This window comes from Epithele typhae, assembly GCF_022376455.1.
Source record: "Epithele typhae strain CBS 203.58 chromosome Unknown BXZ73scaffold_12, whole genome shotgun sequence".
NCBI classification, from domain to species: domain Eukaryota; kingdom Fungi; phylum Basidiomycota; class Agaricomycetes; order Polyporales; family Epitheliaceae; genus Epithele; species Epithele typhae.
Window position 1 is genome coordinate 296,786 of NW_025954203.1, and position 27,292 is coordinate 324,077.

The 27,292-nt window shown below is 58.8% G+C and overlaps 9 protein-coding genes across 9 annotated transcripts; 7 read left to right on the forward strand and 2 right to left on the reverse strand.

Moving 5' to 3' along the window:
• Positions 1 to 1,297: 1,297 nt before the first annotated feature.
• BXZ73DRAFT_76029 (uncharacterized protein) lies at positions 1,298 to 2,248 on the forward strand (the record flags this gene model as incomplete). The annotated part of the gene is made up of 7 exons (XM_048022334.1): positions 1,298 to 1,329; positions 1,386 to 1,479; positions 1,836 to 1,903; positions 1,959 to 1,989; positions 2,041 to 2,091; positions 2,115 to 2,133; positions 2,190 to 2,248. 7 exons carry the CDS (start codon positions 1,298 to 1,300, stop codon positions 2,246 to 2,248), a joined length of 354 nt encoding a protein of 117 aa, XP_047879817.1.
• A 487-nt stretch (positions 2,249 to 2,735) lies between these two features.
• On the reverse strand, positions 2,736 to 4,943 carry BXZ73DRAFT_76030 (uncharacterized protein; the record flags this gene model as incomplete). The annotated part of the gene is made up of 8 exons (XM_048022335.1): positions 2,736 to 2,798; positions 2,852 to 2,951; positions 2,999 to 3,302; positions 3,742 to 3,820; positions 3,861 to 3,958; positions 4,451 to 4,601; positions 4,678 to 4,730; positions 4,778 to 4,943. 8 exons carry the CDS (start codon positions 4,941 to 4,943, stop codon positions 2,736 to 2,738), a joined length of 1,014 nt encoding a protein of 337 aa, XP_047879818.1.
• Positions 4,944 to 5,809: 866 nt separating this feature from the next.
• Positions 5,810 to 6,202, forward strand: BXZ73DRAFT_76031 (uncharacterized protein; the record flags this gene model as incomplete). Its single annotated transcript, XM_048022336.1, has 2 exons — positions 5,810 to 6,062; positions 6,087 to 6,202. The coding sequence occupies 2 exons, from the start codon at positions 5,810 to 5,812 to the stop codon at positions 6,200 to 6,202; spliced, it is 369 nt and encodes a 122-aa protein (XP_047879819.1).
• A 5,511-nt stretch (positions 6,203 to 11,713) lies between these two features.
• BXZ73DRAFT_89010 (glycoside hydrolase family 18 protein) lies at positions 11,714 to 14,002 on the forward strand (the record flags this gene model as incomplete). Its single annotated transcript, XM_048025140.1, has 9 exons — positions 11,714 to 11,842; positions 11,898 to 12,300; positions 12,490 to 12,606; positions 12,657 to 12,761; positions 12,819 to 12,835; positions 12,896 to 13,104; positions 13,163 to 13,689; positions 13,752 to 13,900; positions 13,952 to 14,002. The coding sequence occupies 9 exons, from the start codon at positions 11,714 to 11,716 to the stop codon at positions 14,000 to 14,002; spliced, it is 1,707 nt and encodes a 568-aa protein (XP_047879820.1).
• A 380-nt stretch (positions 14,003 to 14,382) lies between these two features.
• Positions 14,383 to 15,051, reverse strand: BXZ73DRAFT_76033 (uncharacterized protein; the record flags this gene model as incomplete). The annotated part of the gene is made up of 1 exon (XM_048022337.1): positions 14,383 to 15,051. One exon carries the CDS (start codon positions 15,049 to 15,051, stop codon positions 14,383 to 14,385), a length of 669 nt encoding a protein of 222 aa, XP_047879821.1.
• A 768-nt stretch (positions 15,052 to 15,819) lies between these two features.
• Positions 15,820 to 16,290, forward strand: BXZ73DRAFT_99520 (uncharacterized protein; the record flags this gene model as incomplete). The annotated part of the gene is made up of 3 exons (XM_048028033.1): positions 15,820 to 15,943; positions 16,013 to 16,170; positions 16,237 to 16,290. The coding sequence occupies 3 exons, from the start codon at positions 15,820 to 15,822 to the stop codon at positions 16,288 to 16,290; spliced, it is 336 nt and encodes a 111-aa protein (XP_047879822.1).
• Positions 16,291 to 16,777: 487 nt separating this feature from the next.
• On the forward strand, positions 16,778 to 18,193 carry BXZ73DRAFT_99521 (uncharacterized protein; the record flags this gene model as incomplete). The annotated part of the gene is made up of 5 exons (XM_048028034.1): positions 16,778 to 16,838; positions 16,892 to 17,172; positions 17,230 to 17,305; positions 17,357 to 17,685; positions 17,756 to 18,193. 5 exons carry the CDS (start codon positions 16,778 to 16,780, stop codon positions 18,191 to 18,193), a joined length of 1,185 nt encoding a protein of 394 aa, XP_047879823.1.
• Positions 18,194 to 19,028: 835 nt separating this feature from the next.
• On the forward strand, positions 19,029 to 20,823 carry BXZ73DRAFT_99522 (uncharacterized protein; the record flags this gene model as incomplete). Its single annotated transcript, XM_048028035.1, has 3 exons — positions 19,029 to 20,222; positions 20,286 to 20,724; positions 20,789 to 20,823. 3 exons carry the CDS (start codon positions 19,029 to 19,031, stop codon positions 20,821 to 20,823), a joined length of 1,668 nt encoding a protein of 555 aa, XP_047879824.1.
• Positions 20,824 to 22,106: 1,283 nt separating this feature from the next.
• On the forward strand, positions 22,107 to 25,314 carry BXZ73DRAFT_76036 (uncharacterized protein; the record flags this gene model as incomplete). The annotated part of the gene is made up of 5 exons (XM_048022338.1): positions 22,107 to 22,358; positions 22,419 to 23,621; positions 23,689 to 23,919; positions 24,300 to 24,511; positions 24,837 to 25,314. The coding sequence occupies 5 exons, from the start codon at positions 22,107 to 22,109 to the stop codon at positions 25,312 to 25,314; spliced, it is 2,376 nt and encodes a 791-aa protein (XP_047879825.1).
• Between the last annotated feature and the right edge of the window lie 1,978 nt (positions 25,315 to 27,292).

The window sequence follows — 27,292 nt, forward strand, 5'->3', positions numbered from 1 at the left end:
TATTAATGCAGGATGCCTGCCTGGAGGAAATGCGGACGAAAACTGGTAGAAAGCGTACCCTTCGTCCGGAAGGGCGCCTCTAGTCCCCACCTTACGCAGCTCGCGACTCGCGCGTCCCCGATCCACACGATACACTACACACAGATGAGATGCATACGCGTCATAGTCCCGCGCGACGCATGGCTTACGACGCACGACTGAACGGTGCCACTCGTGTACCAACTATCCCACACAATCTCACACAGTGCACAGCGCGCGCGCGCGCGCGTCCCCGCCTCACCCACTGCTCGCGACTCACGCGATCTCGGTCTGCAAAATATCGCGCATAAGACAGACGTGCAGACAGTTTACCTTTCGACCGGGACGAAATGCAGCTGACAGCTGAACGTTCAGCGCCAGCCTTGGAACCACAAGTTGATTGATTCAATGGCCAGCATTTACCTGACTGAGTTGTAGCTATGGACTCACGACGGGCAATGCAGGATGTCTGCCTGGAGGAAATGCGGACGAAAGCTGGTACACCACCAGCAAGATAATAGGCCTGAGGATCACGGAGATGGGTTGGGACGGAGTGTTAATGAGCTGATAGGACGACGGCGATGCTGCGGATGGCCGGCGGGTGTCCGGGCAATAATGACACTGGACTGAAACGCTGAGGAGGGGCTGAGGACGAGCCAGAGGTGGAACCCAGATCAAACCCCGAGTCGCTCCAGAGCCGCGCCGCGCCGCGGTTCCTCCTGAGGACCATGGGCGCCTGGGGCTACGGCACGGCAACAGACGGCAACGCGGCTATCGCCGGGGGACGCGAGCGCTACTCAGTAACACAGTATGTGTTGGGCGGTGTCGTCTGTTACGTGCAGGACAGCTTCCAGAAGGTCACACCGATGTCGGAAAGCCGTAGAAACCAGATGAACGGCGGGGCACTGAGAGCCCAGTGGCAGGAACAGCTCGGGCCCCGATTCTACTCCCGAAAATCTTCATGCACACAGGGTTGAGGCCTGGATCGCCTGCAGGGCTCCTCAGGATATCTCCACCAATTTTATATAGCCATGTAATAGCAGTTCTACTCACAACGCGGACGACGCAGACTCTGTATTTTCCCGACGGGACTGGAGACTCGAGAGACCAAAGGCGCCCGGGACTTCGCGCCGCGAAAGTGACTGCTAACAGACGCCCGTGTCTTCTCCTCCAACCGCCACCATGTCTCTCTTCCCCTCTTCTGCAATGCCGTCTGATCCCCTCTTTTCTTCACGATCTGGATTTAGTGATCTTCCAAAAACGCTTGCCAGTGCACTAGATGCCCCACCGTGAAGCTGATCAGACCCGATGGTACGTGGTATGCGTTATGCAAACTCCATGCTGACCCGTTATCCCTGTGACCTCAGGACGACCTGCGCTTCCAATCTTGTGCTTATCAGACCCAGAATGCGCGGATCAACCACACCACACCGAGCACAGCAGCCGCAGACCAAACGTCTGGTAAGTCGACTCCACCACACATTCTCTCTGCTTCAATACACCCAACCAAACCGTCTCGCAGCTTGCTTTCGCGCCCCCGCGCCTGCAGTCATCCCCCTCCAGGACAGTGGCTCGACATGCACCCCAGACGATATGTGCTGACGCATCCACCCGTCTCTGCCCCGTCCGTGTCTTGACACGCATCGCCCGCACTGCTCGTCCCATCCGCAACATGCACATGCTACCCCTCATACGACCTCATGTTCGCCCGCAAACCCTAGCGCCAGAATGCAAGCCGTAGAAGATCAAACGCGACCAGTGACGGTGTGTCCATCCTCTCGTGTCCACTCCGTGCTCATTTGACCATTGAACCCAAGCACATCCAACATCTGCCGCGACAAGCCGTTCAAACGTTCAACTTCAAGTGGCGCGTCAACGAGCCCATGTAAGTTTGAACACGCGCTGCCTGTGGGGTGCGTCCTCTCAAGATCCGTATACAGCTTGAACGTGCCCGGGCTTGATGTGCAGCTGGTACGTCTACACTTCGGTTGGATTGATGCTGATCCTCATACAGTGTTGCAGGGTTCTCTTCATCATTCCATCGGAGACGACATAGTAAAGGTCACAAGTGTGGTAAGTTGCTTGGTATAATATAGAATCAAGACATGGTTCGATGTGTGTAATGATGGTATATAATGAAATACGAGCTGCATTTTGGAAACGCCAACCAGGGAGCGAGCGCCCGAAAAGCGACAGGAAGGTGAAATGGGGATCTGTCCGGCCGATGTGATCAGCACGTGAGGGCAGGCGGATGAGACGGGGGTTGAACCCCAGTGAGGGTCCCTCCCGTCTACAAACGTCTAGATACGTCCCCACGCCACTCACATATCTAGACGTATATAGACGTCCAGCACGGTCGGAGGACGTATTTTGAATCCGTCTAGAAACGTCTGCTCAGATGTAGACGTATTAAATCCGTCTGTATCCGTCTGTATATGTTCGAATACGTCTAATTACGCGCTTGGTACTGGACACGGGAAGCTGCCCACGGTCATCGGCCCGTTCCACCCGCCCTCGCCCCGCCCATCGTCGCGCGCCGTGCCAGTCGTTCGCCCACACCCGCCCTTACCCACTGCGTATGCAGTCTTCCCTAGCGAGATGCGCCCCGCACGTTTATACCTGGCTGTCGTCCCAGTGGGTGTGAGATTGATCAGCGAGAACAACGAGGCAACGCACCGAGGACACATCTGCGACGCCCCGTAACGTCCTTGCTCCCGCTACTCCGACCGCCGCTCCGGCTGCAGAACGATTTGATTGCAGAGTGCGGAGTCTCGCCATCTCTAGAACAGATACTATGTCAATAGGTCGTGACACGGATGAGTCCAGCACTTACCGTCCGTTGTGGGTGCTTCACTAACTTGTAAAATGCGTCAAATTCTTCGTGAATCCCGTGATGCGTCTTGTACCACAGGACCGCACATTGGTCCCTAGGACTAGAAAGGAAGGTGAACACAGATGCCAAAAAGGAAACGGACTCTACCTGAGCTTGGCCCTGTCTGCAGGCACCGGCGGCCACACAAACTTCGAGGAACCGGAGGTTTTCTTGGTGCTTGCAGAGACGTTCTTCGTGGAGGACCCCGCACTGTGGACGCACCTGAGGATGCTCTTGGGGTCGATGATGAAGAGCCCGCGGAGGGCGATGCCCTCGTCCTCGATGAGGGTGCCGTAGTTGTGTGAGATGGACATGTTGCGGTCCGCGGTGGTGAGCAGGAGCTTGAGGCCTTGAAGTCCGGGCCGAGACCGACCTGCTTGTGCAGGGACGTCGCCCAGGCAAAGTGCGAGCACTGCGAGTCAGTCGAGACACTGTGGGGCTAGCATGAGCGGCTGCGGACCTGGACTCGGTGGAAGGGGAGGGGGACGGAGTGGGAGGTGAGAAGGACGGACATCAGTATTTCCCAAAATCTCTGAAAACATCTGTGGAGAGGTTTGAGATGGTTTGAGATGGTTTGAGATGGTTTGAGAGGTCCAGAATTTCCCTCACTTTGAATCTGAAATGAGACATCTTGTGAGTGATTTCAGATGGGAGAGAAAAAGCAGAAGTCTAAGATAGGGTCATTTTACAGACCAAAGCGCCGGGTTCAGGACGAGCGGCACGCAATTCACACACTGCAGAGCGAGGGAAAAATAGCTGAATTTCCGCAAGTACTACCAGTACACATGTACACTATATACACCGTCATCGAGTCCCTATGCAGCTTGGTAATGCGCCATATGATCACGCACGCGGCCTGCTGCTGCGGGGCGGTGCGCTCCGGCAGCTGCCGATGGACTCGCGCGAGTGTCTGCTTGCGTCTGCGCGAGCCTGATGAGCGTGTTGCCCGCAGGCAGGATTCGAGACGCACATGCACGTGGATGTTGGGCCAGAGGCCCTGGTTCCACATGTCGTACATGCGGAGCGCCGACGACACGGGCGACGCGAGGGCGACACGGGCAAGATGGACTAGGCGGGTGAGGTCAGCGACGCGGGAAAAGAGGGCACGGTGGACGAGGTGGCAGTGGACGATGCGCAAGAAGCGGGCGCGACGCGGCCAAGGTGGGTGATGGGCGACGCCGAAGAGGCAGTCGTGGTGAGCGATGTGGGCAGAAAGGGCGAGATGGTAGTGGTAAGACGGGCGACGTGGTGACGCGGGTGACATGGGCGAGGTCACGATGATCCATGGTTTACGCTGGCTATATGGACAAGGGCGAAATGAGCGATGCGGGTAGGACAAGACAGGTGAGAGCGAAACAGACGAGGGGCGGGTGACGTGCTCGGGCGAGACTGGCAAGAGCGGGGCGGGCCATGCAGGCCAGCCGCCATGCGGGAGATGCGGCAAACGTCGCTAGAGACGCAGGCGCAAGGCGGGCGAGGTCGTGACAGGTGTTTCTTAATCCTGTGCATGTGAGCCTCGTCGGCACGCCCCCCCGCTGGATGGACGTGAAATGTACTCACACGGGTGCGCAGTGGACGTTCTGGATGCTTGGGCCGGCGTCAGGGGAGGACTAGGAGGAGACGGAAAGATGGGAGAAGCAGGGCAGCGCGGAACCAGTGCTGCCCCGTGGCCCCTGTCGTCGATGAACACGTCCAGCTGAACGCTCTTGACCTGGGGAAGGTATTAGCGAGGGCGTAGAAAGCTGGGGAAGGAGCGGGGGTTGGGAGAAGCGGGTGGGAGGACTCACCAGGACAGAGCATCGCCGCGGGAGCTCCCTCGCGATTGCGTCGACACCCACCCCTTGTCAGTGTCCCATGCGACCAAGTAAGACGACAAGTACTACGCACCTTTCGATACGGCGAGCGGACCTTCAAGAATGCTCTCACCCTTCGCGCGGAGGGTGGCGAGGACGAGGATAGGGGTGGAAGTGGAGGATACAGCTGCACAGCGCGCTGGCAGAGTCCGCTCGATGAGCCGAGGCTGAGATTCCCACGCCAGGCGCTGCCAGCGCATACGCGTCGCCAGTGCACTTCAATGCTCATCGACATCGACATCCTCCTCGTCCTCCCCTTCTACGCCTCCCATCCTCCCGCCTTCATGCTTGTCTATTCCACACGTCGTCGCCCAGCCCTCCCGAGCCCGCTCGCCACTTCGCCAACCGCCACTGATCCACGTCCACAAGCTCGAGCGGGAGAAAGAGCTCATCTGGCGTATCGAGCAGTTCCACCGACCGCCAGCTCGAGGTCAAGAACGGCCTCGCTGGCGCGCTCCGTAACTGCGCCTCCGCCCAGGACGTGTTCCACCGCGACTCCTACACCCCTGCGCTCTCTGACAACCGCCACTTCGACAGTCGGGGCCAAGGACCGCCACGCTACGAACACGATATATGTGAGTACAGTCGATCTATCTCAACACCTTTTATTTTCCCCCTTTTCCCCACCCCACCCTACTCCCACTTCTTCTTCGCTGCCAATTCCCCGTTGTGCCATCCCACCGCCACCGGACTATGCGTTGAGCCTGACCCTCCGCCCGCACGTGCACCACCAGTTGCAGTATTAACTTGTCAAGCCTGAGGACGAGCAACACTACACGGTGAGCAGCTCTCCGCTCCCTGTTGCACCAAGTGCGAGACTGACGATTGTGGCACCCACGTCGCCCGCTTTGCCCGCCTTCCTGTTGTCGCTACCTCGCCCTTGTCAAGCAACTCGGGCCGTCATCGCGCACGTCGTGCTCGCGTCATGCTATTCACCACCTCGCCCACACTGCCACGTTGTTTGCGTCGCCCACGCGCCTCGCCCGTGTTGCCCGTTCGCCCGCGTCATTCACCTCGCCCACATCTTCTGTCTCTCTCTTCAAGCCCGTCTCCGCTTGCACAAGCCATGGCACTCCCCCCGAGCATGCCCGTTTTCCTGCCCGCTCCCGGCTCGGCAGATGGGCAGGACTCCAACCCACACCGCTGCCTGCTCGTCTGGGTGAAGTACAACTCGACGCGCGTGCGCAAGGATGCCGCGGTCTTCCCCGGCGCCAGCGCGGCCCCGATTGAGCGCAGCATCGACGAGGGGCAGTGGCTGCCCCATGGGCACGACGATGGAGTGACGACTGCCTGCCGTCGTTCGTGCTGCATAGCGTGGAGTGTGTGTTATGCTCGCCTCGCAGTCACGCGCAGTTTGGACTTCACTGACGCGCGCTGCCGTCCGCGGTACGACCTCATGATTCGGGTGTCGTTTCCGGGCCTGAGGAACCACCTCGAGCTCGAGGCGATGTTATTGTAGTTCATCATAATATATCTCATTCACACGATCCAAAGCTTGTCGTAGCCTCTATTTATCGTGTGCCACCGTCCATACCGGTCATCTAAATCTTCTGAGATTTGCCTGAGATGTCTGATCACCTCTCACCGATCTGAAACTTCTCACATGAAATGTGTGAGAGATTTGAGAGATTCAGAGATACTGGGAATTACTGATGCGACCGAGGAGGTGTTGATGGTACGGGGGAGAGGACGACCTCTTGAAGAAGCCGTCGACGACGGCACTCGCCTTGAACGCGGGCACGGGCTTCTGCACAGTGGCGACTATCGTTGTGTGTGGTTCGCAGGAGAGGGAACTATGCACCGTGGATGGCAGGAAGGTGTGAGCGATGGCATCCGTCATGAATAGTGGGTATATGCGCACCTTCGACCACCCAGCTGCTCATTCTAAGACGACCAGGGTGGGTACTATGCACTCTCTTGCATGCCTCCAAGACTAAATCCACGTCGCACATGTCAACAAAGAAGGGCGTACATAGCTGTGTTCTTAGATTGCTGAGGATGAAATAGACGAATGGGAGAGGGAGAGGTGGAGGTGGTGGGCAAGCCGCGCGTCGCGCCAGGCGCCAGAAAGTCACGACGTCATCGGAGGCTCGGACCATTCCGTGGTTCACGTGATGAGAGCAAAACTCAAGAGAAACAGCTGCAGAGCCAGTGGCAGAAGGAAAATTTGTGTAGCGAGACACATAGCGAGCTCTGCTCTGTGTTTGCGTGGACACGCGCTGAAGCGCTGACAGGAGATACTGCTCAGCATATTCTAACGTCATCTCCGGCGCCTGAGGGGAGCTTATCATTTGGAGACGTCCCACGACGTTTTTCATCATATCTAGACGTCTCTAGACGGGAGCGGTCCTCACTGGGGTTGAACGTTCCGGAGCGGCTCAGTTGCACCGCGGCCCCAGTCTCTCCGCCGGGTCGGTGCGATAAGATACCCTGGGGATCACCACAGCTGGAACTGCGGATGAGTCGCCCCTCGGAGAAGCCCAGTTGGGGCCAGCTTCCTGGTGGTGTAGACGGCGAAAGCATACCTTGTTGGTTCCTAGTGTTCTGGTCACGACGCACCTGTACCTCACGTTTTGATAGATCAGTGATCCCGGATAATCCCACCCCCTACCATAGATAGTATCGCTGTAATGTCCATACGCCCGCCACTACTAGATACGCTACGAATATCGCGGCCAATTCCCTTGCAAGGAAACAGCCCGCTTCCCCCATATACACAAGTCCCCTCCCCTCTCTACAAGTCCCCGCCCGGCAAGCCCCGAGCTAGGCCGAGCCCGCGTCTGTCTGCTCCCATCATCACGTGTGTCCCCCGCTGCCCCGACATCTCCGAGCGCCGCGCTCCCGCCGGCGCCTTCCCCGCCTGTGACCGTGCTCGCTGTGCCCGACAGTGAGCTCGCTGTCCCTGCGCCCTGCCTCCCCCTCCCCTCCGTTCCCCTCCGTTCTTTTTGTAACCCGCTTGTATTCAAAATGCGCACCTAATGACACACAATACAATAGCTACACTTGCCTGGGTGTGCCTGCACTGAGCCCATATACCCCCCAAAATGCGTGCAGCATACAAGCATCTACAAGTGTTGAATTGGCTGGCCAAGCTCTGCATCAGATAGTTATAGATGAGGGCTGCTCTAGTATAAAACTGCAGGTGGATAGCTAGAGGGGTGCAGGTATGATGTCATATGTTATTTCAGAATGACATACTCCACAGTGATCTTGAATATACATGTATCGTCTTATGTACACCCAGAATCGTACCTAGAGGTCACTAAGAGTGTATTGCAAGAAGAATAAAGTGAATAGACGATGTTGTGGTGAAGATATGACATATGCTCAGAAGGGGGAGTTGGCTTGAAAATGCGGCCTTCATATGTTTTTATGCAGACCTCTGATCACTTCGCATCTTGTTGCATTACGTTTGTATGTATATGTAGAGCTCAGATCGTCGTTTTTGTTCTTATCGGTGAAGGATTGAATACAGGCCATGGTATGTCATTATTCTATGACATAGAGTATAGCGATATGAAATGTGCTCCGATTATTATTCTGAAAAGCGGAATAGAACGGGGTGTTCTTCTGCTAAACGATGCAGAAGGAATCTCGAGAAACGATTGAGTAGTCGCTGAGATATGCCATATGAGCTTGAAGTGTGCAAAGTGTTGTAGGTTGTTCAAGGGCGTCCTTTGCGCAACCTGCCATTCTAGACCCATATGGCATATCTCAGCGACTACTCAATCGTTTCTCGAGATTCCTTCTGCATCGTTTAGCAGAAGAACACCCCGTTCTATTCCGCTTTTCAGAATAATAATCGGAGCACATTTCATATCGCTATACTCTATGTCATAGAATAATGACATACCATGGCCTGTATTCAATCCTTCACCGATAAGAACAAAAACGACGATCTGAGCTCTACATATACATACAAACGTAATGCAACAAGATGCGAAGTGATCAGAGGTCTGCATAAAAACATATGAAGGCCGCATTTTCAAGCCAACTCCCCCTTCTGAGCATATGTCATATCTTCACCACAACATCGTCTATTCACTTTATTCTTCTTGCAATACACTCTTAGTGACCTCTAGGTACGATTCTGGGTGTACATAAGACGATACATGTATATTCAAGATCACTGTGGAGTATGTCATTCTGAAATAACATATGACATCATACCTGCACCCCTCTAGCTATCCACCTGCAGTTTTATACTAGAGCAGCCCTCATCTATAACTATCTGATGCAGAGCTTGGCCAGCCAATTCAACACTTGTAGATGCTTGTATGCTGCACGCATTTTGGGGGGTATATGGGCTCAGTGCAGGCACACCCAGGCAAGTGTAGCTATTGTATTGTGTGTCATTAGGTGCGCATTTTGAATACAAGCGGGTTACAAAAAGAACGGAGGGGAACGGAGGGGAGGGGGAGGCAGGGCGCAGGGACAGCGAGCTCACTGTCGGGCACAGCGAGCACGGTCACAGGCGGGGAAGGCGCCGGCGGGAGCGCGGCGCTCGGAGATGTCGGGGCAGCGGGGGACACACGTGATGATGGGAGCAGACAGACGCGGGCTCGGCCTAGCTCGGGGCTTGCCGGGCGGGGACTTGTAGAGAGGGGAGGGGACTTGTGTATATGGGGGAAGCGGGCTGTTTCCTTGCAAGGGAATTGGCCGCGATATTCGTAGCGTATCTAGTAGTGGCGGGCGTATGGACATTACAGCGATACTATCTATGGTAGGGGGGTGGGATTATCCGGGATCACTGATCTATCAAAACGTGAGGTACAGGTGTCACGACGGGCAACGGCCCAGCTTAGGAGCCCGAAAAGGCGTAGAAAAAGCCTGTCAAAGGTGTCTTTTCTGCAGCCTTTTGTGCGCGTGTGAAAAAGGCACTAAAATGGGCAATTTCTCCGTGTGATTTACGGGGGGCCGAAAACGATCGATAAAGAGACCTTCACGACGGGCAACAGCCTAGCTTCGGAGCTCGAAAATGCGTAGAAAAAGACTGTGAGAGATGACATTTCCAAGGGCACAAAAACAGGAGCTAAGGTGACCTTTTCTCCACCTTGTTCGACAATAACACAGGTTATCACTTGTAATTACTTCTTTGTTACTCGCATACTATGCACGTTCTATTGTCTTTGTTCTTAGTTACATCAAGAAAAGGTCACCTAAGCCTCCGTTTTTGTCCCCTTGGAAATGTCATCTCTCACAGTCTTTTTCTACGCGTTTTCGAGCTCTGAAGCTAGGCCGTTGCCCGTCGTGCTTTGGTACCCATTCCAATAACGCGCGTTACTTATCATTCGTACTCACTTGTTTGTTACTCACATACTATACACGTTCTATTGCCTTTACAATGAATTCTATTGTCTTTGTTCTGAGCACAGTATTCTGTCGTGCCAAAACATTCGCCCAAAACGTCACCTTTCAGGATAATCTACGACACACACAAACTTGACATAAAAGTTCGCCTTTCCCACCCTTTTTCTCCTCTGGAAAAATACCTGCCGGAAATGACACCTTTGACAGGCTTTTTCTACGCCTTTTCGGGCTCCGAAGCTGAGCCGATGCCCGTCGTGGGTGTACGCCCTCATCCGAGGCACTACCAGTATGCTTAGTCATGTATACTACGTTCCCACGCAATGTACAGTACTATATGCCGCCGTATCGTCCTAGATCGATATCGATTCTATCATCCTATCCACCATCGTCGTCCTATCCGACACCCTGTCCGTCATCCGGCGTCCTTTCGCCTCTACGGCTCTCTTCGTCCACTGCTCGATTCTTCACATACCTTTCGCCCAGCTGGGCGCCGGGTCGATTGTTCAACGTTTGAATATTCGCTGAATGGTTGCAGCGGGGTGCGAACGAGCGTGTGGCAGGCGTTCTCCATTTTGCTTGTCTCTGATTGGGCGCCTTACATAAGTTCCTCCCGCAAGCACCGATTATTAGTGGCACTGCTTGCAGTTTACTTCCATGTCAACGCTGACCGACTCGTACACGTGACCCTCTTTTGAACAGCAAACATGGGACTTGCAAGTTGCACTGTGGCCTCGCGAAGATGCCGGTGAGTGGAGATATGGGCCATTTCACCCTCGCTCAACGTCAACGTTCGCTCGCGTAAGCAGTCTCTGTTCAACGTGGCGGGCGGTTTTGCTAACACGGAAACACTCTAGCATCCCGACTCCCGAGCTTCTTTGAACTCGCGCCGTGTTATGTAGGTTGTGCCATCCCACCCTCGCTCCCACCGAGGACAGTTTTCCCCAGGCAGGGAGATAGCGAAACACGGTTCCAGTGAACCCATTCTGAAGCGGTGTTGCTCTTATCGGGCAGCACGCGGGTAAACTTGCATTCTGTCGATCGCCTCCGGCGCCGCGTCCAGAAGCACGCTTGCCCCCATACGGGGCTGGTTCTATCGGTGATGGCTTCAAGTGTCGGTGAGGGCTGCGCTGACGTAGCACCTGACCGATCACCGCATGCATGCGAATGCAATCGCAGGAAGCAAGTCGGCTCCAATGGTGCGCGGTCTGTCGTGACAGTCCATGTTTGCTCACCGCTCGCAACCACATCCCAGGGAACGAAACGCGGTTGCGCGCGGCGGAGCCGCGGTGGGAGCCGTGGAGCGACGGTGCCTGCCGATGACGGTGTCCACGACGCGCGAGACACGACGAGGACGAGGACGGTGAGACCGACAAGCTCTGTTATGTAGAATGAGCAGTCCGGGGCCAGGGCAGGACCGATGGCAGAGATGGCACGCGTGCGGACAGAGGGTTCGCAGCGTTCGGGTGATATCATGGAGTGTGCTTCCTGCAGGTCGCTCTCCGCTGCTGTCTCCTTCGAGCCTCGAGCGCGATCCCGCCCCGCGTGTGCCCACCGCTTCTTTCTCCGTTTGTGTCCCCTCAGACACTTCGCCCGCTCCGTCTCTCGCACTCACTCGCTTATAAGCAATGTCCACACTCGCAGCCCCCCACCCTCCTCCGCCATGCCTGTCTCCTATGCCACTGTCGTCGGTCACTCCACCTCTTCCTTCCCGAGGCCCCATATCCTCTACACCGTCCAGGTTACGACGGCGGATGGCCGGGTCTCCACCGTGTCCAAGCGTTATTCCGATGTCAGTCCCCCTTCTCCTCCTCACCTCCCTCTTCCCCGCTCACCATCTTGCTCAGTTTGTCTCCCTTCACGACTCCCTCAACGACCCCGGCTCCCTTCCGCCAAGGCGCATTCTCGCCACCACCTTCATACCCTCGGCATGGCTCGACGACGCCCTCATCACTGAGCGCAAGGCCGGCCTTTCCGCTTATCTCACCGGGCTCGTCGACTCGCCCCAGTTCCGCTCTCACCAGTTCCTGGCCGACTTCCTCGCCCCTTCCGGCCCATCCTCCGCCGCTCGCGTCCTCAGCTTGGAGGACGCGGTCCCTTCCACTCTTTCGCGCAAGGCCGCGCTCGCCGCTCAGGGCGAGCTCGAGGCCGAGGCCACAAAGATAGCCGCGGCATACTACCCCGATTGGTCGTCGGATCAGTTCCCCCCGAGCTCGCTCGACTTCTCCAAGTTCGATATCTTGTTCTACGGTGCGTGTCTTATCTCGTCCCCCCGAGGGTCGCGTGCCCCATGTGATTTCGGTGTCACGCGAGCGGCGTCAGCGGGTGCAGAGGATTCTCCAGCTCCACCTGCTTCCTGGGCGGCAACGCTAGCTGTGATTTGGATCTCGGTCCCGCTGCGGGAGTAATGCGGCCTTCTGATATCCTTGCCTTCGCCAGCGTTCGCCACTCCGAACTCGTCGAATGGCGTGTCGTTGGGCTCCGCCTCGACGCTCAAGGCCCTCGTCTCGGCTGCGCACAGCAGCAGCCACGGTACCAAGGTCGTCCTGTCTATCGGTCAGTCAGGTGCTCCATCAGTATCGCTCAAGCAGCTGATTTGCGTTTAGGTGGATGGACCGACAGCACGTACTTCTCTCAAGTCATGAGCTCCGCCAACCGTTCGACGTTTCTGAATGCCTGCGTGAGCATGGTCAAGACGTACAACCTCGACGGTAAGCTCCTGTATCTCCTAGCTTTCGTGGTCAAGTTTGCTAATGTCAGACCCCCAGGTATCGACATCGATTGGGCAAGTTGCCAGTGTCAACTCATGCCTATCTGATGCTGACACGGTGTTGGTCAAATACAGGAGTATCCCAACGAGTCGGGCGCCGGAAACCCGCACTCGTCCTCTGATGCCGCCAACTTGCTGTCCTTCTTCAAGTCCCTCCGCTCCGCGCTCGGTTCGTCCAAGATCATCACGGCGGCGGTCACGCCGTTGCCATGGACTGGCTCCAACGGGTCGGCGCTCACTGATGTTTCTGCGTATGCTTCTGTGATGACTTATGCCAACATCATGTCTGTCCTCTGCTCGCTTTGGGATATGCGCATATGTTGACGCTTATTTCTGTTCTAGGAACTACGACACATGGGGGGCTTCATCGAGCCCAGGTCCGAACGCTCCCCTCGGCAACCTCTGTGGCAACTCCACGCTCCCACAGTACTCCGCGCAAGCGGGGCTGCAGCAGTGGACCGCCGCCGGGTTCCCCGCCTCGAAGCTCCTCCTCGGTCTCCCGCTGTACGGCTACGTCTCCCAGAGCTCGAAGACGACGCTGCACGAGATCGCCCTCCCGCAGCCCGGGTTCGACGTCTCGGCGTACAAGCAGCAAGTTCTCGGCCTGCCTGATCGCGGGCTCTCGTGCCCCGTGCCCCACGCGCGCATCACTCCGATCCCGGAGGAGGGCGAGGGCGAGCCCGCGGCGATGCACGGCGCCCACCCGCGCGCGCGCAAGCAGCCGAGGAACGGAACGGTGACCACCGAAGCGTCGGGCGACCTGAGCGCGTGGCTCGGGCAGCAGATCCCGTTCAACGAGCTGGTCGCCCTCGGGGCGCTCAAGAAGAACTCGGACGGGACGTACACGGGCACGAACGGGTACACCATGGGTGCGTGCAAACGTGCGCTGGGAATGTCTGCGTGCTCTAACGTTTGCTGGTGGCGGTGGCAGCGTGGGACGACTGCAGCGACACGCCGTTCTTGTACGACACGAGCCGGAAGGTCGTTGTCACGTACGACGACACCTGGTCCATCGGGGACAAGGCTACGTTCGCGAAGCAGAACGGTATGGCCGGCTGTTTCACGTGGTCGCTCGACCAGGTATGTTCGCCCTCTTCCGATACGGGCTGCTCACCGACGCGCGCGCGCCAGGACGACGGGACTGCCCTCCAGAGCGTCATCCGCTCCAGCCTGGGCATCTGAGCCTGGATCAAGGGAACTCGCCGCCCGCAAGAGGATAGAATGTACTGCATTAGAGACGTATTGTTATATCGGCTCCAGATCAAGACCACACGACTACTCACGATGGACGACACGAACTTTCATGACATAGCACGACCACGTTATTTTGGGAGGAGGTACCTTCTATCTGCGTTTGGAAACTGTATATTTGGTTGCAATAAACGCCTTCAGTTGAGATTGCGTGATATTTGGGACCAGGTCATGGCTACACCTGGTCGAATGCGCCCGCTCCGAAGTTGAATGCGTTGTACAAAAAATGCTAGGGAGCCGATAACGAGATATATGACATATACACTTAGTCTATTGATGCGACGTCCCGGAAGACCTTTCACGAGCGACCCTCAGGTCAACACCCCCTTGTGCACGCTCACTTGTTGCGACGGCAGTTCCGGGGTCGCCCCCGCGTTCCCGCCGCGTCTAGTGCCCGCGTCAGGCTCGCCCGCCGCCTTGTGCCGCAGGTGCTCGTTCTGCTCCCCGTGCGAGGCGTGCGCGGTCGCGAGCCGCTCCTCCTCCCCACCGCTCGCCGCACGCGCGGACGTGTGCACGCCTCTCCGCCCGGCACCCCCGTCCGCGCCCGCGCCCACCCCGACGAACCCGAGCGCACGCCTCACGCGCGCGACGAACCCCCCGTGGGCCGGCGCCGCGTCCTCGCGCCCGCCCACGCCCCCTCCGTGCGCGCCGCCCGTCGCCGCCGCGGACTGCCCGCCGACCTGGTCCACGAACCCGACGCGCTCGGGATTCCCGCGCGTCGGCGCCGGCGCCGGGGATTCGCGCTTCTCGGCGGCGTCGAGCAGGGACGCGCCGCGCGCGCCGCGGCCGACGGCGAGCCCCGCGCGCGCGGCTTGGTCGTGCGGGTCGCCGGGGTGGGCGGGGTGGTCATTCTGGGAAGCGCTCGGGTCGCGCGCGTGGCGGGCGGAGGGAAGGGAGAGGTGAATGAGGCGGGCGGGGGTGGTGGTGGTGGGGAGAGAGCGGGCGCGCGAGGTGCGCAGTGCGGTGGTGAGGACGAGCATGGTCGTTGGTGCGAGAGGGTGGAGGTGCGGCGGGGAGTGCGCGGGGTACATATACGGACCGGTATGTTGGAGGTTGTGCGTCGATGGAGGGCGCGGACGTCACGGACGCGAGGGAGTGATGTCATCGAAGCATCGATCTGGGAGCGCCGGGCGAGGATCGAACGGGGCTTGGATTGCGGCAGGGTTGAGAGCAAGGTCCCAGAATCGAGAGGTGGTGGACTGACCTGTTCGAGACCATGGCTCTGATGGAAAACACCCGGGGTGAGAACACGAGGAGTATACTTAGAGTTCTGTAGGCTCGAGACCATCCGATCGGCGACTTTCAGGCTGAACTAACGGGGATCAGCGGGGTTAGCCTAAGATCACCAGCGAGGAGTGATGTGCACAGGCGAGATTCGAAACGACGGGCGCAGACTGCACCCATCTCCGACCCGTCAAAGCCGGTTGCGCTCGGATGCGCTCGGCAGATGCCGGAGCCGACTAGAATTGGCTGCCATCCTACACTCGGGTGCGTACGGCGGCCCGGACCCACTCGATCGAGAGAGCAGGACTCCGGAGCCCGCGAAACGACCCGAGCTGTGTCAAATAACACAGGCGGCTAATCCATCTGCCTCTCTCTCCCCGGTCCGGACATCCACGCAATGTCGGGAGATACAGGAGCGACTGGCCTGAGCACTGTACTATAAAAGCTCAGTGGCCTCGCACCGTTGGGGGACCACCATCCTCACCTGCACACTCCAGCCCCTCGATAAACACCTGGGAGAAAGAATGTCGTCGACACCCAACAACCACTTTGTTATCCGCGCCCGCGACCTACCCAACTCGCGCCGAAAGGAGTTTCTGGAAGCGCATATGACGTACATCGGCCCCCTCATCGCCCGCGGGGACCTCGGTGCGTTCTTCCGTTGTCTTCTCCCCTGTGGGTCAGGGGGTCGCTGACGCTCAAGTTCTCCCTGCGCAGTCACTGTCGCCCTCCTCCTCCCGGAGGGAGCGCAGTCTTCCGAGGTGAAAGATGCCGGGGACGTCGCCGTCGGGGTGATCATCACCCTCCGCGCGGAGAGCGTCGACGCCGTGTGGGAGGTCGTCCACAACGATCCGTTCTACAAGAGCGGAGAAGTGGTGCGTGTGCTGAAGCGCCGAAACTCGATGTTAGACGTTGCTGACGACGGTCCGGTATGTTGACAGTATGACCGGTCGACTGTTACGGTGGAGCCCGTCTACATCGTTTTAAAGAATTGAGAAATCTGTAAATGCTACGGTTTTGAGTCCATGGGCGAGCAATGACGAGGAGATGGTACGTAGTTCGACTTGGTCACAGGTTGATGTTGTCGCGGCCGGAGCGCCCGGGAGCTGAAAGAGGAATCGAAACCCAATTTGATTGATGGAGCTCTTATTTACCACGCTCCTGCTCACGCCAAGACATGATTAGTCACCGCCTCTGGCCGTTGAATTTCTTGCGATCTCCAGGCTAGGTCCATGCCGCTGCCGACATGCATATGTGCGATCAACTCTGGCTCACCGAAGACCGTCGCCCAGCTGCAACCAGACTGTCAACCGACGCCTTCATGTTCGCACTCGTTAGCACTCGCTCTCTCCTCCAGCTCCACCATCCAGGGGCCTGTCATTCGGCCACTGAGGCCATTTGTGCTACCGCCGATATATCCGTGGAGCAGCATGCCCAGGGGCGACAAAGCCATTCCCCCTCCCCCGGCTGCATTTGCGTCTAATGGGCTCGACATTCGCGCACGCCTACTACATCTCCAACTACATCAATGCCGTCCTGTTCGGTGAGGGTCTGCTTCTCGGCTGTGTTTCCAGCGGTTGATCGGTGGAGCTCCAGGTGTCGAGTTGGCGTTGTACTACAGCGTCGTGGCAGTCATCTACCGCCTGGATAGCCGGACACGGGCCGACAAGCTTCTTTTCGTCTTCTCCACCATCCTCGTCCTTCTCAGCTGCATGATGTGGATACCAAACGCGTATTTTGGAGAGCTGATGTTTGTGACCCATCCCGATTTCCCCGGGGGGGCCGACGCGTATTGGAACACGTACCAGAGGGTTTGGGAGCAGATATGGAGCTCGAGTGCCTGGGTCGCAAGCAACCTTATGAGCGAGGCCTTGCTGGTGAGTTGCCCGTCATTTTGTGGACGCTGAAAGGGTCAGCGTTACCCGTCCCCCAAGATGTACCGCTGTTACATCGTATGGAACGACAAACGAGTCATCATCATCCCCATGATCCTATGGACGTGCTCTCTCGGTGGGCATATCCAACTCCTCTCTTCGAAGCCTCGTCCTAACACCCACGCAGTGCTAGGCATCGTGATGATGTACCAGTACGGCCGCCCGGGCGGGAGCTACTTCGACGGCATCGCGGCGTCGTTCGTGAGCGCCTGGACGGCCTCGACGTTCGCGTTCAGCGTGATCGTCACCGGCCTCATCTGCTACCGCATCATCTCCGTCTGGCGGGTGCTGCGGCGGACGGGCGCGAGCGACCACTACAGCCGGATGTGCACCGGCGCCGCGGCGATCATCGTCGAGAGCGCGCTCCCGTTCACGGTCTTCAGCCTGATCTACCTCGTCACCTACGCGGTCCACACCCAGGTCGCGTACCTCTTCTCGTTCTACATCATGTTCACGGTGCGCCCGTCTCCCCCTCCCCCCTCCTCCTGCCGTCCGACGCCTCCCCGGCTGCTCACCGCGCGCGCAGTGCATCTCCCCGCTCATGATCGCCCACCGCGTCTTCGCGCGCCGCGCCTGGACGCGCTCCTCCGCCACGCTCTGCACCGGCGAATACGACCACAACTCCCACGACGACCTCTCGCCCGCCGCCGCGCGCCGCTCGAGCCGCAGCCCCGACGGACCTCCGTCCGCCGGCGCCAGGATCCCGCACGCCGCGCGCGCGGCGCTCGGCCGCCCCCGCGCGACGTCCGACTCGTTCGAGCTCGGCGCGCTCGGGAAGGGGAAGGCGCCAGAGGTCGATCATTGGGATTGGGGGCGACGGTCCCGGGAAGAGGAGGAGGCGGCGCGGGAGGAGCGGAGGGGGCGGTGGCGGCACGGCGGGCACCGGGCTTCGTTCGTTATGCTCCGGGGCGGCGCCGCGCGGACGGAGGGCCGGACTATGGAGATCGAGGACCTTCCTGTGTGACGAGGGCTCGCCGGTTTTTCTCTTTTTTCGGGGTGGTGTAGCGATAGGTCTGCTCCGGTGCGGGCGCGGTCACTGTATCTTTAGCATGTTTCTGTATCCATAGCGCGACACTGTTCAACTGAGACTGTTCCCGACTCTCTTGGACTCCCTCGAGCCCGCATCACAGCCGCCATGGATTTCCTCAGACCCGACAAAGATGCGAACTCCGAGTTCTGGTCCCAGATGCATGAGCCACGTTTTCGTTCAGCTTTGGAGTAGAGGTATACACGACAAGCTGGGATAAAGCTATCGGTTTTGGGGAGTATATCAGTTTCACACAGTTTTGTTAGAAGTCGGCGGCTCGGTCGGGGTCGGACGAGGGGGTAAAGGCAATCGATACCACGCGGTTGGTCCCTATGGGCACCGGGAGGCGAGTACAGACGGACGCGGGGGAGAACGAGGTGGTGGTGAAGGGCAAACGCGTGAGGCGAGTGCGGGACGAGGGACGATGGCTATCTACACGATGACTAAGCACAAGTAAGGTATGACCGAGCTTGCCATACACGTGAGCAGATTCCAACAAGTTTAGTTTCTTGTGTCGGTATTGTCGCTGACCAGCGCCAACTACAAAACTTCATGGGCGCCTCCTGCGCCTGAGCAAGATTTAAAGATAAGGCCAGCCTGCTGCGGCACGTGGAGCCCGCGCGGCGGGATTGTGCACACGCTACTCTCTGCATTTGACAGCCACTTACTGAAGACGTCGACTCAGTAGTAAGTTTGAGATCTCAAGCCATTAGCATCAGCTATGAAAGTTGCTTAACAGACCCTCTGTTCCCAACAGCCGGCACCTTCCAACATGAATGCAACCCGGCGCCCTCGACTGAACGACGACATCATGTATCTCATATTCCCGTACATCGACCCGTTCAACCTGGCCATGACCTCTTCGCATATGTACCGACTCGCATTCTCCTCTCGCTTCGCAAATGTATCCATAGAAGTCGGCCGAAGAGAGGAAGCACAAACTGATTTCCTCCTCCAACGAGACCCAGTCTTGAACACGGTCCGCGCATCGAACATTCGCCGCATTGTCATGATGGGCCCACACAACGAGACTACCGACTTTACCACGCATGCTCTGCCCGTCCTTCAACACTCCGCAGCAAAGTTGCACGACTTGAGCGTCGTAACTTCCTACAAAAACGGGTTCGAGCGCGATCCTCGCTTGCTCGCTGCGATTACGACCATGCCAAAGCTCACCTCGCTGTGCCTCTACCTGGATCCCGCACTTTTCTCCCACTTGTCCAATTTCCCTTCCGACACCGTCATCGAGACTCTCTTTCTCGTATTCTCAGGCCCAGACGACAGCCTCCACCACGTCACGTTTTCCACTTTTGTCACGACCCTCGCCCGCTTCCCTCGTCTGCGCGACCTCAAGGTCGGGCTCCTAGACTCGCTCCTCGATCCAGTCGATCCCATCGCACCGCCCGGACTTGCGCTCCTCCCGAGCCTGGCCAGTCTTTCCCTCATAAATCACAGCATCGTCGCACTCCCTCTGTGCCCGCTGTGCCCGCGCCTCTCCTCCCTGCTCTGCGAGAACGGCCAGCTCGACCTCTCCGCTCTCCCCTCGGACCTCGGTCCATACACCGGCCCCCGATGGCCCCCGATCCGCTCCCTCTCGCTGTCCCTCCCTCGTGGCGCGCCGCTGCTTTCGCACTGGTTCGTCGCTCACCGCGTGGCCTCGGGGTCTGCGGGCGTCGCGCGGGTGCACATCGAACGCTGGTTCGCCGACGCGCGCACGCTAGACGCCGTGCCAAACGTGGTGGAGATGCGCGGGCTCCCGCAGCTGCTTGCGGAGATGAAGCCCATCGCGCTCGTCCTCGACGTCGTCCCTTCCACCGCGCCCGCGCCCACGCCCGCGTTGACGACCCCCACACTCGGGCCCGAACGAACGTGGCAGGCGATCGCCGCCGCACCGCTCCGGCTGCGTTCCCTCGACCTCACCATCGGCGGGCACGCGCCCCCGGCTGACCACGAGCCCATAGTCCCGGTACGTCTGCCTTCTGCGCTTTCGCACATCGCCGCCGCTGACCACGCCCGCTCGCGCACGCAGGGCGTGCTCTGCACCGCGCTCGCCGGCCTGCCCCTCGTGCACCTCGCGATCGAAGAGCGCCCGCACTACGCCCGCGCGGGCTCCCCCATGAGCCTTGCGGTGGAGCTCGGGCGCGTTCGACGGCTGCTGGGCGCGCCGTGCGCGCTCGTGGACGCGCTCCCGACGGTGCGCGTGGTGCAGGTGCGCGGGGCGTGTCCGGCGCTCCCGCGCCGGGCGAAGGATCAGGAGGTGGGCGAGCAGGACGAGGCGGCGGCGCTGGCGGCGCTGCGGGGGATGGAGAAGGAGGACTTGCGGCGGAGGGAGCGGTGGTGGTGGGCCGAGGACGCGCTCGGGTCCGCCGGGGGCGAGCGGGCGATGGTGGAGCTCTGGAGGGAGGACGGGGAGCGGGCGAGGGAGATCGTAGAGGGTGACGACTTTGATGCGAAGACGAGCTTCGACGGTGAGTGTCCAGGCGTGAGGAGAGGTTTTGGGAGCGTGCTGACGGGAGTTTATGGGCGGTGTAGGCTTCATGCTGCCCAAGCGCATCTACCGTCCGTAAACGACCCGGCACAGCACCGCTCTCCCACTACTCGTGTTCATTTCTCCACGTCTCCCGCTGCTCTCCCGGGATCTCCAGATGAACCTCCTCGATCCCGACGATGTCCTCAACATCATCCTCTCTAAAACGCCTACAGCCTGGCCGTGAACTCATCGTGCGTATACAGACTTACTCTCCCTCACGCTTTGGAAAAGGAGATGCGTACATTCAGAATACCGAACGCGGATGCAGATTGAGGTGTCGCAACAAGGCTAGGACCGGATGCCGAGTTTGACCGCCCGCGCCAGGACCGCATCTGGGGCCACCTGGTCCTCAACATCGTGCCAGTAGTAGACCGTCCCCATCGAGAACACCGATATGGACTGGATGCGGTCGAGTAAGAGATCGGGGCGGAAGCCGTACATCGCTTCCGACCTGAGTTTGGTGTTAGCCGCGATGGGGCCTTGGATCCGCAGATGGTTGAGGTGGCGGATGGAGATCTCTTCGGAGATGGTAGGGAAGACCCCATCGTCGTTCTCGTCGAATTCAAAGTCGATGACGCGGAGGGTGGGAAAAGATTGCACGACCAGGACGTCGGTTTCGTAGAGATCGCGGAGGGATAGATGTTCGAGATGCGGACAAGGGGGGACCCAGACTGGCTGCCACGCGACCAGCTCGAGATGGCGGAGGAACGGGAGAGGCTCCAGGGGCCGTAGTTCGCTTCTGTTAAGAGCTTGATTGTCGCAACTCGGGTATCCCCTGAGGAGTAGATGGGAAAGCCGATGGAGTCGAAAGAGGGAGTTTATAAAGCAGTATATGATGTCACCCTCAGGCGATAAAATCGAATTGGGGAAAACGTCCTCGAGGAGCAAATTTAAGGAGCGAAGGGATGAGAGCAGGTGTAATGAAGATTTTAGTTGAGAGAAAGCAACATGGACAACGTCAGACAAAATGAGTGTGGTGAGATGTTGAAGTCGGGGAATGGCATCAAAAATCCGCGACTCTCTGTGGACGTAATGAGCGACGTCCGGTAATTCCAGCGTTCGAATGAAGACGGCTTAAGAAAGGGGCTCAAATCGGAGAGCGTGATCCAGCGTTTGCGGGCTTTCTTCTTCTTCAGTGGACGTGAGCAGGCTCATTTGTGGTAGGCAAAGCTTGTTAAGGTAGGTGAAGCGTGGTCGAAGAAGGAATGGCCACGAATAGAAGCCTAAGTCGAGCTCAGAGAGAGAAGGGGGTCGACCCATTCCATACTATGTCGTTCTGCTTGCGCAAGAGGCCCGGCGTGCATCGGAGGGCTCGAGGAGATGGACTCAGACATATCGCAGGACATCGTCATTGAGAGGGACGAGAGGGGGCATTTTCAGGCGCGTGTGGAGCACTGGCGGCGAATGCGCGGGATTCGACCGAGCGATGGCCCGCCACTGTCAAGGCGCCTGCTTGGCCGGAGCAAGATAAGATACTTAAGGAGAGCAGGGCATCCTCACGTCGCCGCGCGGCCCAATTCTACCCACGCTACTCTCTACCTTAGACGGCCACTGACCGAAGACGTCGACTCAGTAAGTATGAGGTCTCAAGTCATTCGCATTAGTCATTGACAGACCCTCTGCTCTCAACAGCTAGACCTTTCCAATATGAACGCAACTCCTCGATTGGACGACGACATCCTGCACCTAATACTCCCGTACATCAACCCGTCCAACCTGGCCATGACCTCTTCACACATGTACCGACTCGCATTCTCTTACTGCTTTACGGAGGTTTCCATAGAAGTCGACTCAAGAGGGAAATCACAAGCTGAATTCCTCCTCCAACGAGACCCACTCTTGAACACGGTCCGCGCCTCGAACATCCGCCGCCTTCTCGTGTTCGGTAGCCACGACGAGACGATGATCCACTTCACCACGCATATTTTGCCTGTGCTTCAACACTCCGCAGTGAAGTTGCGCTACTTGAGGGTCGGAACTTCCTACACAGACCCGGGGTTCGAGCGCGATCCTGGCTTGCTCGCCACGATTACGACCATGCCTCAGCTCACCTCGCTGGACCTCTCCCTGGATCTGACGCTTTTCTCCCACTTGTCCAATTTCCCTGTCGACACCGTCATCGAGACTCTTTTTCTCGCATTCTCAAGCCCAAGAGACGGTCTCGGCCGCGTCACGTTCTCAGCTTTTGTCACAACCCTCGCCCGCTTCCCCCGTCTGCGCGACCTCAAGGTCTGGGGAGTGGACAAGTTGCTCCTCAGTCCAGTCGATACCATCGCACCGCCCGGACTTCCACCCCTCCCGAACCTGGTCAGTCTTTCCCTCTGTGTCCGCAGCACCGTCGCACTCCCGCTGTGCCCGCTGTGCCCGCGCCTCTCCTCCCTGCGCTGCGAAAGTGGCCAGCTCGACCTCCTCGCTGTCCCCTCGGACGACGATCCATACACCGGCCCGCGGTGGCCCCCGATCCGCTCCCTCTCGCTGTCCCTCCCTCAAGGCGCACCGCTGCTTTCACATTTGCCGGTCGCGCGCCGCGTGGCCTCGGGCTCTGCGGGCGTCGCGCGGGTGCACATCGAAAGCTGGAGCGCCGATGCGCGCACGCTCGACGCCGTGCCGGGCGGGGTGTACTCCGGGCTCCCCGAGCTGCTCGCGGAGATGAAGCCCATCGCGCTCGTCCTCGACGTCTCCCTTCCTACCGCGCCCGCGCCCGCGCCGACGACCCCCACACTCCGTCCCGAACGAACGTGGCAGGCGATCGCTGCCGCACCACTCCGGCTGCGCTCCCTCGACCTTACCATTGTCGGGCACACGCCCCCAGATGATCACGGGCCCATAGTCCCGGTACGTGTGCCTTCCGCGCTCTCACCTCGCGCGCGTCGTTGACCACACCCACCCCGCGCGCACGCAGGGCGTGCTGTGCACCGCGCTCGCCGGCCTGCCCCTCGTGCACCTCGCGATCGAAGAGCGCACGCGCTTCATCGGCGCAAAGCGCTCCCTGACCATTGCGACGGAGGTATCGCGCATCCGCCGGCTGCTGGGCGCGCCGCGCGCGCTCGTGGACGCGCTCCCGACGGTGCGCGTGGTGCTGGTGCGCGGGGCGTGTTGGGCGTTGCTGCCGCTCCGGATGAAGAATCCGCAGGTGGGCGAGGAGGACGAGGGCGAAGCGACGGGGCGCTGGCGGAGCTGCGACGGATCAAGGAGGAGGAGGTGCAGCGGAGGCAGCGGTGGTGGTGGGCCGAGGACGGGCTCGGGGCAGCCGGGGGAGCACAGGTGATTTCCCTGGTGCATCCGTTGCGATAGCCTATCGGCAGCTACGGATGCATCTGGACGGATCTGGCGATCCGTGATGCGCGCCCGTGGAGACCCGCCTCGGTGGGCGGCAAGGACGCGTGGCGCGCATCGACGCGTGGCTGTGATGCACGCCACGCGTCCCTCCCGCCGTCCTTGCTCTCCTCCCCGCCTCCTCTTCCTCCTCCTGCTCCGCCTCCACCGTCCAGGCAGACGATAGCGACTATACAGTCGTCCTTCGTCTGCTATTGGACTCCGGTGTCACCTGGTGACACCGTTCGGCTCCCCTCCTCCTCCTCCCTCGACCTCAACCTCGACCTCCATGCCGTCCTTCGCCCACTTTGCCGGCTGCGTCCACACCGCGGGAGGACGTCCATCCGGACGTCCTCAGCATGGAGATTGGAATTAGGGGGCCGCGGCGATGTACCGTGGCCCTTGTTTTGGTGAGTCCCCCGCTCCGCCCTCCTGCACTCCCAATGTTCACCTCTCCTCTCCGGCTTCGCCCATCCGGCCTGCCAGCCTTGACCTCCGTGTCCACCTCGCCCACCTCCACGCTGCTCTCCGCCCACCTTTGCGCAGCCCGCCTGCGCCCGCACACCCTCCTCCGCCTCCCCCACCTCCATGTCGCCCTCCTCCGTGTCTCGCCCGCCTCCATGCGGCCCTCCTCCTCCACGCGCGTCGCCCACCTTTGCGTTATCACCCTCCTCTATGTCGCCCGCGTCCGCGTCCGCGCCGCCTCTCGCCACCCGCATCTATGCGCGTCACTAGGCCCCCCCTCCTTCGCCTAGTCCCGGCCCCCCGCGTCCGCGTCTGCGCTCCTCCTCCACGCTCCTCCTCCTCCGCGTTGCCCGCCTCCTCCGGCTCGTCCACTTCCGCCCGCGCCGCCCTCCTCTGCCTCCGCCTCCTCCCGCGAGCCCTCCGCGTCGCCCTCTGCGCACCTTCTCCGCACGCGCCGCCCTCCTCCGCCGACGTCGCCTCCTCCGCTCGCGTCGCCCGCCCTCGGTGCTCTGCGCCTCCTCCCCCTTCGCACCGCACACCCCCGCCCGCGTCGCCCACCACCTACTCCGCCTCGTCCCGGCCCTCCGCGTCCCTCCACGAGCCCTCCGCGTCCCTCCGCGAGCCCTCCACGTCGCTCTCCTCTGCGTCGCTTGCCTTCGCGTCGCCCGCCTCCGCGTCTCCCGCGTTCACGTCGCCCACTCGCCCACCTCCTCCGCCTTGTCCCGAGGGGCATGGTGTTACTTACTAGCACACCTATGTAGCAGTTTACTAATAAATATATTTTATCACTAATCATATACAAGATGTGGTGTGAAACAAAGAGGGAGGCGAGCTCACTGTCCAAGACAGCGAGCTCAGGTGGCGGCGCCTGAGGCGCCGGTGTCTGGACATCGGGGTGCGACGCTGTCCCAGGGGGTGCGCGAGCGCGCTTGGGGAAGGCGGTGTCGAGCGCAACCGGGCCGGCCGGCACCAGATGCATCCGCACCTGCTGATAGGCTGTCACAACGGATGCACCTGGCGAATCACTACTGTAGGCCGGGGGCGAGCGGGCGTTGGTGGAGCTCTGGAGGGAGGACGGGGAGCGGGCAAGGGAGATCGTAGAGGGTGACGACTTTGATGCGAAGACCAGCTTCGACGGTGAGTTTCCAGGCGCTCGGAAGGGTCTTGGGAGCGTGCTAATAGACGTTGTGGTGTCATAGGCTTCATGCTGCCCAAGCGCGTCTACCATCCGTAAACAATTCTAGCAACGCCGCTCTCCTAGCACTCACGGTTTTGTATCCGTTTGCACAACTCCTCCACGTCCCGCGCTGGCCGCCGTAGCCGCCCCACTCATGGACATACACGTGTCGCGCGACGTCAGCCCCAATGCGCTTCGCCCGCTTCAGAGCGAGACGAGTTGCGCGTGCTCTCGGGAGCCTTCGACCTCGTTCAGCCCTTGGTGCTCGTTGTTGAGGCTCTTCCTCGGAAGGGCGACTACGCGCCCTAAGCTTGGCAACTAGTACGTACCCGTGGCGTTGCCACGATGTGTGTGGGCCTTCGGCCCTTGAGACACTCCGATCAGATTGAGTGTTTGGTTGTATATTCACTACTATAAGTTAATCAAAAGTGTTCAGTGAGATTGAAGTCTATTTGAGCCTGCCCTAAAGTCAGGCAAATAAAATATAATAAAGTATCAGTGATACATAGAGAAAAGAAGTGAAACCGAAACAGAGTTGTAGACATAGTGATTATGATACATAATTTGCATAGCAACAGAAAGACAGTACAGCACAACACAGTAGCATTGTTACTCTGGTGGAATAACCTCTCGATAGACAATATTGGTCGTTGTCATGTTGTCATTGCCATCTTCAAGCAACACTTTTATTCGCGAAGGCGAAGTGCAGCGAGAAAGAGCGACATAGAGTTGTCCATGGGTGAACACTCCAGTACGCAAATCTAAGCCAACGTGTGTCACCGATTGCCCCTGGGCTTTGTTAATTGTCATCGCAAATGCCAATCGCACAGGGAATTGGCGGCGGCGTAGCTTCAAAGGGAGATCTTCTGTGTTAGGCTCAAGAGTAAGCCTTGGAAGACATACTTCCCTTCCAGCATGCTCACCACCGAGGATTCTACATAAGAGAACTCGTGGCTGAATCACTATTAACACCAATCGTGTGCCATTGCAAAGCCCATTTCGTGGATCAATATTTCTGAGGAGCATTAGCGGACAGCCTGGTTTCAATGCAAGATGAGCGAGAGGGAGTCCTGGGACATTTATAGACTGTAAGAACTCAGTTGTATATTGTGCACTCTCATCGCTCTCTACACTATCTGCAGAGTGTAGAATGCATTGTTCACCTGGGAACTGTCCTAGAATGATGTGGTTCAGGTCATCTACTGCATCATTCTTTGCTGACAGTATGGTACGGTCCAAAAAGTATTGATCAGGCTTGTCAGGAACATTGACATCAGGATATGTGGAAGAAATGAGGCATTCAACTGTTTGCTGAGACAAACGCATGGACTCAGCAAGTGTTACAACACTATCAGCAGCACCATTGGCCCCTTGTCCAACTTGTAGCAGCCATTGTGCAAATTGAGTGCTCTCAGGCGACTGCTCTAAGCGCATGTTTTGAGACAAATGCATCACTTGAATGTGCTCCCATAAATATGATCGGCATAGTGCAGCTCCCACAATCTGAGGTCTTCCCCCTCGTGGAACAACAGGCAGAGTTTGACGAAAG